Here is a 12,967-nt window from a genome sequence, read left to right on the forward strand (position 1 = left end):
TGACATTACAACTGTCATGGACAGGCGTGTAGCTTACCACCAGGCGCACGACTTGTTTGTCCTGTCACTAGGTATCGTAAAAAATACTTATTACAAATTTCGACGTAAAAAATCTTTTTTAGACGAAAAAGGGGCAACCAAGATGGGTATTGCGTGATACTCACATGTGGATTTTTTTTTATAAAATCAAGTGTCGGGACGAACAATTAGTTGTGCGCCTGATGGTAATCTACACGCCTGTCCATGACAGTTGTAATGTCACTTAAAGATCTGAGGAACACTGCCACTGCGCCCGTCACTTTGAGACATAAGTTGAGAAGTCCCATGTGCCTGTAATTTCACCAGTACTCTTCAAAACCGGAACACCGTAATGCTGACATTACTGCTTGGCGGCAGAAATAGGTAAGGTGACAGACTTCCCTGGACGATCTCTTTCACGAGGACCTCTACTACTACTAAATTTGCTAGATTTTATTTTGTTACAAAATCACTTTGTTTCATAAAGAATTTATATCCGCGATTTCGTTCCGAAAAAAATTCGAATATTGTTTAGTTGATGGAAGCAATAAACCTTTTTGTCAAGACACATTAGTTTTTCACAAAATAAGTAAAAGGCTTAATACCATAGTTCAAGGTCCACAAGCAACTTGTTTGGCACGAAATATCAAGTCTCGACCTAAATAGGAAATACCACTGCAGATAATCAAAACTACTACCGTCAGGTTAGGTAACTTCGAATTTCCTCGTACCTTTGAATAAAACTGGTTACAAAATTCTTTTCCTCAAAAAACATGTAGTCAAACACATTGACAACTGCGTGAAACGGCAAGTCCAAAGGTTCTAGATGTCAAATGGGACATGACATGACTGAGTTTTCAAAGAAGTTACAATAAGATTCCGGAGAATGTATTAAGAGTATCATTGATAACTGCCTCCGTGGCCGAACGGTTACCATGCCGGACTGCTACGCAGAGGTCCCAGGTTCGATTCCCGGGCCGGGAGAAATGTTTGTATGGCTTACATTTACTTCTCTCGTGAGTTTGGGTGTAATTTGTGGTTGTCTATGTGTGTGTCCATGGCACCCGCGACACAGGGTTTCCCTAGTGCGGGGCTATGTTGAGTGTGTGCGTTATTTATTATTTATTTCCTAAGTTTAAGACTTACATTAAAAGTATATTAGTTGATAGATCATATTACAAAATTGAAGAGTTTGTTTTAGATACAGAAGTATGGAAATGGAAGTAAACAATCATTTATTCCATATAGGTAAAATCGTACAACAACAAGTCTGATTCAAGCCTGATTGTAAGCTACACGCCTGTCCATAACAGTTGCAGTGCCACTTAGAGCTTTAAAACGCAAAACTGCCACTGCGTCCGTTACCCTGAGACATAAGTTGACAAGTCTCGTCTGCCTGTAATTTCAACAGCACCTTTATTTACCCTTCAAAACCGGAACACAGTAATGCTGACATTACTGCGTGGCCGCTTGCTGGGCTGCTTTTTTCACAAGGAGTTCTATTGCTTCTAAACTCTACTCGTTCGTCATCTTTCAGCTATTGCCGCTAGATGGCATTGAACGAAATTTTAATGAAAACGTTGTAGATTGCCATTGACTTAGAATTATATGGACGTCGGGTCCGCGCTAAAAGTGTCCGAACTTATACGGCGTTAAAATCGTATACAGAGCGTCATTCACGCTTTAGTCTTCGTTTGTTCGACTGACAGCGAAGCAAGCAAAATTAGACAGTACTGCGATGACATTACAATTTAAATTCAACGTTTTACTTTTTCATATTCCTTTACATGTCACTACGTTTAAATAGGTTGACTTGGGACATTTTTTCGTGGTTTTTGTATTAGACCCGTCGTTCATTTATTTGTAAGTCAATGTAGATTGCAGTAATAGTCAAGTCAAAGTCAAAGTCAAAGATTATTTATTCCATAGGTAAAATAAATTTACACTTGAAAACGTCATTTTTTACGCTACTGCTCGTTCACTACGCTGACCTCCCTGAGAAGAACGAGCAAGAAACTCTAGGGATTGCTCTTTTCAAATAAACTTAAAATGCTATGGAATACACTTTGAATTATAATTGTGCGGAATCTAGGCTCTTGTCGTCTTTAAAGCGTTTTTGCTTGTCTTTCTAAAGGTTGAAACTTTGAAGCGTCTTACATTAACTTGGCTGATACACCTATGACTCCTTAAAGCAGTCTCCCTAAGCGGTCCCTCCCTGCAGTGGGCGCTGAAGAGTCCTAGGGGGGCTAGGGGGGCGTTGATACTGTCTCAAAAAAAAAAACCTGAATTATATAGGTATATGTATAAACTGAACTACAAATAATCCTTTCCTTGTGATTTTTTGTGTTAAGTTAATATAAAAAATACGTGTTTTCAATTTTTTTTTTGTTGTGGCAAGCGTTGAATTTTTTTAACCGACTTAAAAAAAGGAGGAGGTTCTCAATTCGACTGTATGCTTTTTTTTGTATGTATGTTACGCGATAACTCCGGTATTTGTAAACCGATTTTCATGATTTTTTTTTTGTTGGAAAGGGGGTACTTCCATAGTGGTCCCATTTCATTTTGAAGAAAATAATCCACCTCTAAGGGTGGCTGTTCACGCATGAAGATTCATTTTTATAAATAGCGCCAAAATTGTCTTAAGGAGCAATTATTTTAATAGTTTATTTTGCTATTTCTCCAATTGAAGGCGTTTTTCTGTCAATATTCTTTGAGTAGTGAGAACTGAGTTTTATTATCTCCAGTGTCAAGTCCTGTACAGTGGCGAATTCAAGGATATTTCAATAAAACTTAGCAAATAGACGTAATGCCTCGTACTTTTGAGGTCGATTTTTTTAGTACTCTGTACTGAGATTATTTATCTTGCCAAAGTGGGTCACTACCCACTTGACTCACTAGTCAAGAAATTTGGGGCCCTATGCCTTAAAGCGTAAATAATTATTAAGATTTTCCCTGCGTTGCTCCTTTTGAAAGAGGTGGTCCAGGGAAGTAGTGTCTACCGGTACTAAACTCACGTACTCGCCTTAAATGACTTACTCTTTTGGTTACCCTGGATAGTTTAGCCTTAGACGTCCAAGGCGACTTGTCGACTTATTATACATTTGTTATAAAACTTCAGAGATTTAATACACACAGTACATCAGAGTACACCTGAATTCGTTATACGTCCTATGAAGAGATAAGTCTCCTCTTAGGCTGCCTTTCCACCAAAGCTGTGCGAGGTGGCTGGAGGATGTGTTACTGACTCTTTTCAACTATGCGCGGGCGGGATGAGGTGGGGTGAGCCGTGTCGATGTATCAGTGTCAGTTAGCGATGCGACGAGTTGTATTTGTTTTAACTCGTGTTGCAACTCGTGTTTTTTTTTTTTTTTTTTATTTATTTATTTAAACAATAATACAGTTTTACTATAAATTAATATTTCGCCAAACTGGTTAACAGTTTATGGGCGAAAATAAATGCACTCATTTTACACAACTGTACGTACAAACTAATATTAGTACCTACCTACCTTACATTTAAACTACACACACACATACACACATCTTCATGCAAGCAAAACAAAGCCAGGTAACCCTGTTTCAAGAGACCTGATTATCGTAAGTTTGTAATAGCCAATCTTTTAACTTCTTTTTAAATGTAAAAATGCTTGGACATTGCTCTTCCATATCCAAGTCATTAAATATTCTTGGCACCAGATAGCCGCGAGTTCTACTCCCATAGTAGTTGCGTGCACTGGGTTCCTCAAACTGTTTACGAACTGTGGTTCTTAAGTTACGGCTTAATATTTTAGGTTTTAATAAATTGTTATCTGTGTTAAATTGTTCGACTGCTAAAAGATACTTAATTTTTTCGTGAATTGGCAAAATGCTACACTTCATGAACAGCTTGTTATAATTTTTATTCACGCTGTTTTTTACATGTTTACTTACTAATAACTTTATAAACCTTACTTGTAAATTATGTACCTCATCAATGTACGAGCGAAACGTACGCCCATATGCAACCAAACCATAACTGAGCACAGCATCTGCCAATGCACAGTACATCATACGCAACGTCGTCCTTTCCAGCACATTACTAAGGTTAATGAACTTGTATAACATGAATCTTAACTTATTGCAAACTGTTACAATATGCAGTTTCCAGCCAAATTTACAGTCTATGGTTAATCCTAGATATCTATAGCTTCTTACAAATTCAATGACTTGACAGTTATTACAACCAGTACTATCTGTATGCATACATTCATAGGAATGGCCCAATATTTTAATATCAATACCTTTTTTTAGATATGGAGATTGTAGAAGCATACATTTTGTTTTCTCTAGATTTAAAATTATTCCGTTGTCGTGCGACCATTTAATTACATTATTAAAATCTTCTTGAATTGCATGCTCTATATTCGCCATGGTTTTGTCAGCATACAACAAGCATGTGTCATCCGCATACATGTAAACTGTACAATGTTTTATTACATTTACCATACTATTTACATGCATGATGTATCCAACAGGGCCAAACACTGAACCAGTAGGCACACCGGATGTTACGTTAGCTTCTCTTCCTATGGTTTTATTTATCATTGTACACAATGTTCTATTTTGTAAATAGCTTTTCAACCACGTATTAACTGGACCACGAACCCCACACTCATGCATCGCGGTGAGTAGGAGTCCGTGATCCAGCGTGTCGAAAGCTTTTTTAAAATCTATAAACAGGAGAACCACATATTTTTTATCGTTCAAACTCTCATTTACATCATCGCTAAATTTACTTAAAGCCGTACACGTACTACGAGACTTTCTAAAACCGTGCTGAGCTTCAGAAATAATGTTATTTTTATCTAAAAATTCACTAATTTTTTTAATAATTAGTTTCTCAACTATTTTATTTATGGTTGACAAAATAGCAATGGGTCTGTAGTTAGAGTAATTAAGATGGTCCCCCTGCTTATAAATTGGACGTATTATAGCCTTTTTTAGCCTATCTGGATACGTTCCTTGCTCAATGCACATATTTATAAACTTTGCCAAGATCGGACTTATATTATGATTTACTTGTTTTAGATCCCGTGATCTTATCCCATCTAATCCTGGAGATTTTGTGTTACTTAATTTATCTATTGTATACTTTACCTCCCCAGGTGTTATTTTACTTAAATAGAAAGTAACATTACTCGGTTTCACATATGTTTCGCGTTTTAAGAAGGTTTTATTACATTTATGTTTTATTTTATTTATCTCATCTGTAAACGTCATAGCAAAGTTTGTACATACGTCATCCAAACTATTATTTTTTCCCAAATATTTCATTACAACTTCATCTAGATTCATTGATTCTTTTCCTAACCAACTGTTAATTATACCCCAAATTTTTCTAAAGTCCCCTTCACAATTTTTTAACTCACTTTGTCTAAATTTATTTTTTGCCTTATTTATTTCTTTATTTGTCTTGTTCCTACACCGCGTATATTCTAATCTAAATGTCATATTTTTTGGGCTATTCTTCCATATTCTAAACAACTCATCCCTTCTCTCAATCATTCTTTTAATATTTTTATTTATCCAAGGTTTCACCGGTCTCCTTAGTCTATCTTTTACAATTATTCTTGCTTTTTCATAAATATTCCCAAAGACGCAACACAAATTTTCATAAATCATAAGTGGACAATTTAACTTCATCATTTCTGTCCAAATAATGTTATCCAACTCCTTAACTATTAGTTTATTATTATAACTATTTCCTAACTTACTAGTGTTTAACGAATATGCTTTGTTTACCTCTTGCGTTAATGACACACCTACTAAGTAATGATCCGATAGTTTGCACAACAACATATGCGCAGAAAGCCGGCGGTCGCTGCGCGTGCGCACCCACACATGGTCGATGCACGACGACACAGGCCGCCCGGCCAATATCTCCTCGCGCGTGCACTCATTGATAACGTTCTGCAATCCCCATTCACACAACTCATTTTTGTATTTTTCAACAATAGCGCAGTTTTCTAAAATATTTATGTTCGTATCTCCAGCAATTATCACATCCTGTTTCTTCGGGATGGATTTCAAAAGATCAACTAATTTATTTATAAAACACAATTTCATTGTGTTTGGAGGTCTATACACTGTTATAATATGAATGACTGAGTTCGAAGTCTTCAACTGGCTATGAAGAATTTCAACAGCATGACTTTCTACGACGGTAGTTTCTAAGCGTAGATAATCTTTGGAGTACACCAACAAACCACCTCCTCTACGTTTTTTTCGTGTCTTTGCATACATATTATAACCTTTAATACAATATAAGGCTAATTCTTCTTCCTTAATATTTATTTCACTCAATAAAATTAAATCCAGGCTGTAGTTACTTTGATGCAATAAAACTAATAACTCACCGTAATTTTTTCTCAATGATCTAATATTTAAGTGCATTACTTTTAGCTCATTTGTTTTGGCCTTGAGGTACGTACTCCACTCCCCCATATCAGTAAATTTCTTTAAGTCTATGTTGTCATCAATAATTTCTAATGGGTCACTATCCATTAAAATACATAATAGAAATCACGCCGTGTAAACGCGCACAGTAGAAGCGTGCGTCTTTATTTGTTTTTTTCGTTGCTACCGGAGCATAGATTGTTTATGTCCGTATCAGAATGAATATTACGAATCCTTGAATTTTCGTCCTTCTTAACCAACACTTTAAGGTTCTGTATCCAAATGAATTTATACTTATCCTTAAGCATGTTTTTAGCATTCCAAAATAGTTGTCGCAGTTGCCGAGTAAGACTTTCATTGATAAAAATACGCTTGGTGCTATTGTTGTTTAGTGCATCGCTGTTTGTTAACAGTACTTTACGCTGCCTTATCCACTCGTCTCTCGCTGCCTTTGTGCGCAATGCGACAACAATCGGCCGGGGCCGTCCTTCTTTTTTCTTTTCGCGTCCTACCCGCTTTACTTCTTCTATATTATTTTCATTTAAATTTAACTTTTTTGCAATATTTTTCACAATACTAATCGTGTTTTCATTCTCAATTTCTTCCACACACGCAATTTCTATACTTTTTTCTACATCTTTTTGCTCTAATTGCGATATTCTTTCTTCTAGTGACTCGCTGTATTTTTGTAGATAGATGTTTTTATTTTCCAAAGCTGTGATTTTTTTCTCTGCACTATCTTTGAATTGCAGCATCATCTGATACTGTTCAGCGTAGAAATCAACAGTATCAGTCAATTCCTCTAACTTTTTTTGTGTAAGGTACATTATTTCCAGTTTTTGGTTAATTTCAGATAGGATTGTTTCGACCGTAGCCTTCTTTAAATCTAAGTTAATTTTGGGTACCTCTGAGCTGGTGCTGGCTGCGCTGCTAGTATTCTTCAAACATTAACTTTACTCGGTGTCCGACAGAGCAACCGTTGCGAGTAGAACTCGAACCGACGATTCACCGAGTTGGACACGATCGGCCGGCCGACCGCGACTCGAGCGTGATCGAAGCTCACCGAATGTATGAATGAAATATTCGATTGCGCGGGAACCGACCCGAGCTGACTCGTTATGGGAGTAACTGGAGTTAAATAACTCGACGCGTCCATGACTCGCGACTTGAGCGCGCTCCGAAGGTCATCCACGCGCTGTATGAATGATGTATTCGGTGTAGGAGTAACTCGAGTTAACCGAGTCAAATAACTCGACTAGTGTCAGTTAATGTCATACTTTCAGTAGCTCTGGTTTCCTGCGCCGTTTAACACACACACATTTTGTATGTACAAATACTTAGCTCCGCTAACCCTTTTTCATCGGAGCTTAAGTAAGCAAGGCTAGGAAAATGAAGTAATCCTATTGGTGGATTCATCTCTGGTGGAAAGGCAGCCTAAGGCTCTCGCCACGACGTCGGCCAAATGCGACTTGTGAACATCACATATTTTCCAAGGTCAGTGAACCTTGTTCGACGTACAGGTTTTGTCATTAATTTTCCTGCACAGTTAACTTGAGGTGTTGTTGCTAATAACAAAAGTTAGCACGTAACTTTGAAATTAAAATTACATTATTTTCTCATTAAAATCAAATTAGATTTTGACGTCACAGCTCATTTTAAAACATTTGACAGTCTTACATAGTAATTTTATCAACGTAAACATTGAGCGCGACAAATGACGTAGAAAGAATTAATGAAAACAAACAATTTGATACATATAAATATATAAAATACAGTTCAATACATGAGAGTAATTAGAAGTACGTAAATGACAACCAATATATTTTCGGTCTCCTTACTTTCGTAAACTCGTATCTTAAAGCACAAAGTTACTGAAGTCCAAATTTCTTCGCATCACATTTCCTTTATATTCACTTACCTGTTTTTACTTTTACCTATTCTTATAATAATGCATCCAAATTTAACACCCTCGATAAGAAATTTAATATAAATAGAAAGTTTCGCCATCTTCTGAATAATCAGTCTTTGTAAGCTACGGGTTTGAGAAAGTAAGGTATCGAATAAAACGTGTAAAAACAGGAACTACAAAACCGCCAAAGACATTTCATATCGTTATTTTTGTTTTTCAAAATGTTTAACAATAATTCATTACCAAATAAACAAAAGAACGAATGACTCTAGAGAGGTATCTTAACGATTCAGTATTTCTCATAGATTGCGCTACGGTTAAAAGTCGTTGAAAATTAAATATAAAGATTCAACAACAAGCACATAGAGAAATTCGTGAGGTCCGCTGGTTCGTTTCGTGGCTTAATTGGTGTAGCGTCTGTCACGGTTTGCTTGGAGACGTCGGTTCGAATCCGGCCGGATCTAAGGAATTGTTTCTAAGTGTTCAATCTTTGTATTAATAATTATAATTGCAACATAGCTTTATCAACTCAAGATAAATATGTCACGGGGAGGTTTATCACACATATACCTACTACCAAACTACGGCCTCAAGTCTTGTTTATCCCTCCGTTTGCAACTCGATCTACCGCGCCACCAACCGCCGTTCTGTGGCGACCAATAAATGGCAATACACTTCCACTTATCTGAATACATACGGCAGATATAACCACCCCTGTCTCATTTTAGCCTGGCGGAAGGCAATAAATCAGATCATCAAACAAAAATGACATCTGCTGATCACCGCCCTAAGCTTGGTGGTTACAATTCCAGGTGGTGGAATTGATCTACTTCAATTCTTTAAATAAATAATCTCAATACAGAGTACTAAAAAACCGACCTCAAAAGTACGTGGAATTACATCTGTTTGCCAAGTTTTATTGACATCGGTTACCGGAAACTGTGCGAAACCGGATTCATCCCCTAGTTTGCCACCCTCAGAGATGGAATATTTTCTTCAAATTTAAATGGGACCAATACTGAGGTACCCTCAAAAGAGGGTCAAAGTTGTTGAAAACAACAAAAAAAAATCCTCGAAATCGGTTGACAAATGCCGAAGTCATCGCGAAATATACATACAAAAAAAAAACATGGAGTTGAATTTAGAACCCTCCTCTTTTCCCTAATCCTTTTTTTGAAGTCGGTTAATAAATACACTAACATTGCATCCAAGTCTTTATAGTTTTGATCACGCGTCACAGCAGTCTGCAAACAAAAATTGTAGAGTATATTCGAGTGAAAATCAATGCTACCCCGAGGGTTGAGCAGTTGGGGTCCCGCTACATGAATCTGTCGACCTTCATGAAGCATGACTGTTGGACGTGTAGCGACGTTTCCAAGACCGGCTACCGGACAACCACGTTGCGTCACACGTCGCAGACAATACGTATAAATAATAATTAGTAATTAGTGTTTGTTATATTACTATGTAACTTATTAGGTACGTATTTATGGGTCTTTGTAACCTGAATACAAATAAATAAATACAACTGCTAAGCCTTCTGATAGCGAGCGTGCTAAATCGTTGACAAACACCAGCAATTTTGGTAATTACTCATACGTAAAACCGATCCCAATGGTGACATCACCAAGAACTGCGTGACAAATTAAATTGTAAATACAGTCGGAGCATGCAAAATGACACAAGGGAAAGATAAATATCAGCTGAACACGAGATATGGCTGACAAGCGAGTTAAACTCGAGTACTTGCCAAATTGCTGTTGCGCTGGCCACATATAACGAAGACATTTTTGGGCCTGTGCTAGAGAACACTATTGTCATTGCCATTCAGGTAAGATTTATTATAAATGATAATAAAAACCTTCTTCTTCTATCGGAGAAAGACCGAGGTGGTAATGCAGCCGAACCATTTTGCCTTCTACCAACACTTCGTTTTCCAGCGATTTTACTTTGGATGATAAGCTGGAGTAATTTGTATCTATTGTTCTTCATGTCGTGGCCGAAGTACGACGTCTTCATGATCTCTCTCTAGCTCTTCTACATTTGCAACCCGGTCACGTCACGAGATTCTCAAAATACGGTGGTAAATCAACATCTCAAAAGCCTCCAGCTTCCTTATTATGCTCTGTGTGAGAGTTTCCAAGTTTCCACGCTATATAGTAGGACTGAGAAGACGTAACAGGGTACAATGAACAATCTTATGCTGAGACTCAGGTTTCTATCACACAGGACTTATTCATTTTGCCGAAATTCGAGCGAGCCATTTCGATGCGGACTTTTATTTCTTGAGCATGGTCTCCACTTTTATTCACCGAACTTCCTAAATATTTGAACTTGTTGACCTTTTTCACTTCTTCTGTCCCAACAAATAACTTTAAGTTATCTCGTGGCTTCTTCGAGATTAACAAGTATTTGGTCTTTGCAACGTTGATGCGTAAACCTATATCATCACCCACCTCATTGACCATATTGAGAGGTTTCTGTAGCGATTGTAGATCTCCAGCGATTATGGCTTTATCAACCGCGTACCGTATATTGTTGATGAGGGTACCGTTCACAACAACACCTACGTGTCTTCTTTTCACTTCACTTTTCTTCTTACTCTCTCGGCATTTTCGCTAAAACATAATATCGGACGCCCACTAGACAATTTTACATTCATTAGTTATTATTTACTTATTTCAAATTACTTTCACATATGGAGTTGTATTAAAAATGTTATCATCTTTTTGAAATAATTAATATATAACAACCTGTCTGTTTTTATTATTTCTGTTTATCTCATTTGTTGCGCTCAATTTTCACGTTGATAAAATTATCGTGCAGAACTGTCAAAATGTTTTAAAATCAGCTGTAACCTTGAGACTAAACTACTTTCGACAAAAATGTGACGTCATGTTCGCTATTGTGATAAAATTTCAAATACAGTTTCATCACTCGAATTTGACAGCTAAATGTGGATATAATAGTTTTATCACGGTGGCATGTTACGGGTACGTTTATGATCCGGCAGGCAAGTCTCATTTAAGGCTGTATCCAATAGCTTTGCATGGGTCGAAAAACGGCTCCAAACAGAACTTAAAAGAGACGGGAGATCTCTAACTTTTGACGACATTTTAAATGACCATTAAATTTCTTTTAATATATTACCTTGTGTTTATTTTAACAGTACACGTAAACTTGAAGGTGGAAAATTACTTAATAATATTTCTGTTTACACAGCATTTAAACTACGTTGTAGTCTTAATGCTTATTGTTATTTTCCTTATGTAAGATATTTAATCATTTATTTTAAAGTAATACGCCATTACCTACCATTACCGTTTATTACGTAGTATTAGTAGTATATTTGTCCTTGTTGTTAACACAAAATCATACTTATTAACTCATGTACTTAAGACGAATTTTTGGTCGTCTTGACATTAATAACAATGAAGCAAAAGAGTAATTGCTCGCCGCCACCTTGCCGCTTGCGCAAGCACTAACGTTAGGTGTTAACATTTTCTATTGTATTTCCCTTGATGATGACACTTCATTGATTTGTTTAAAATCCCCTTTATAAATATTTTTTTGGATAATAATTTGGTTTTCTTCTATTCCAGGTGTGGCCATCATGAGCAAGACGGAACCGGTGCCATCAACAGAAGAACAAGACTAACAGAATCTTTTGTTACCCATTTAAACTTACCTAGGACGCTAATGTATGGATATAATAAAGAATTACTGATTACGCCATCTATTGACGACTTCCATGAACTTCTATATCGACAATCAGGATTACACTCTATTGTTTTCGAAACTACCTAACTCCAGTGACAAAATCATAGTACAATATTGCGAACGCCATCTGTTCTATTCTTGATGAACTAAAACGCTCTTCATTGAGTGAGTATACAATTTTTAGTACGAATACGATGTACGCAAAAGTGATTGTAGTGTAGATAAACACCTGGCGGTGAAAAAGCTGTAATATACACTGGTTCTTAAGTATTATTAGTGAGAGCGACATCTGATGGAGTTATTAAGTAACTGACACGGTGAAACGTCATCTAGAAGTTTACTGTTGGACGATTACGACGTGGATATTGTAACAATAAAGCAAGCGAGCATTGTGTGATTGAAGTTCAAATATATGCAATAAAGAAATACATTTTCAATTGAAACTACTGACACCATCTGTTTGTGAAATACTGAACAAATTAAAAACGAAAGTTGGAATTCTGCTATGTGATAATAGAGACCTGTACCAGTTTCGTTCAAGTAAACCACAAAAACAATTGGCATTAAATTTGAAGATAACTACAGTCATACAGCAAACGCTGAATTTAGCTGTTTTGAATTTATTTAAAATTCATGCCATCTATCGTACGAATTTTGTACTAAGATAAGGTAAAAAGCGCCACTATTAAAGAAGCGCCAAGCTAAAATTTAAAACAGCGCCACCTCTAGGAGAAAAGGGGAAATGAAAAATGAGATAGTCGCAAAAGATGCCTCGATTAAAATGTGCATCGCTGTTGCGTGTGTTTGTCATATTCGTGTTGCTGTGCGCGTGGGTGCAGATCATGCTGTCGGCGAGCAGTGGTCTCCTGGACAGAGATGGAGGTG

General features: G+C 36.8%; 1 protein-coding gene across 1 annotated transcript in view; it reads left to right on the forward strand.

Annotated features, from left to right (window-relative positions):
* Positions 1 to 12,590: 12,590 nt before the first annotated feature.
* LOC113228349 (alpha-1,6-mannosyl-glycoprotein 2-beta-N-acetylglucosaminyltransferase-like) overlaps positions 12,591 to 12,967 on the forward strand; it is a 65,062-nt gene continuing 64,685 nt past the window's right edge. The window contains exon 1 of the mRNA XM_026461614.1: positions 12,591 to 12,964. Within this exon, the coding sequence (XP_026317399.1) occupies positions 12,850 to 12,964 (115 nt within the window). The 5' untranslated portion in view covers positions 12,591 to 12,849. The remainder of the gene's footprint in view (positions 12,965 to 12,967) is intronic.

The sequence above is a fragment of the Hyposmocoma kahamanoa genome, unplaced genomic scaffold (genome assembly GCF_003589595.1).
Source record: "Hyposmocoma kahamanoa isolate Upper Pololo Valley unplaced genomic scaffold, ASM358959v1 227, whole genome shotgun sequence".
NCBI classification, from domain to species: Eukaryota; Metazoa; Arthropoda; class Insecta; order Lepidoptera; family Cosmopterigidae; genus Hyposmocoma; species Hyposmocoma kahamanoa.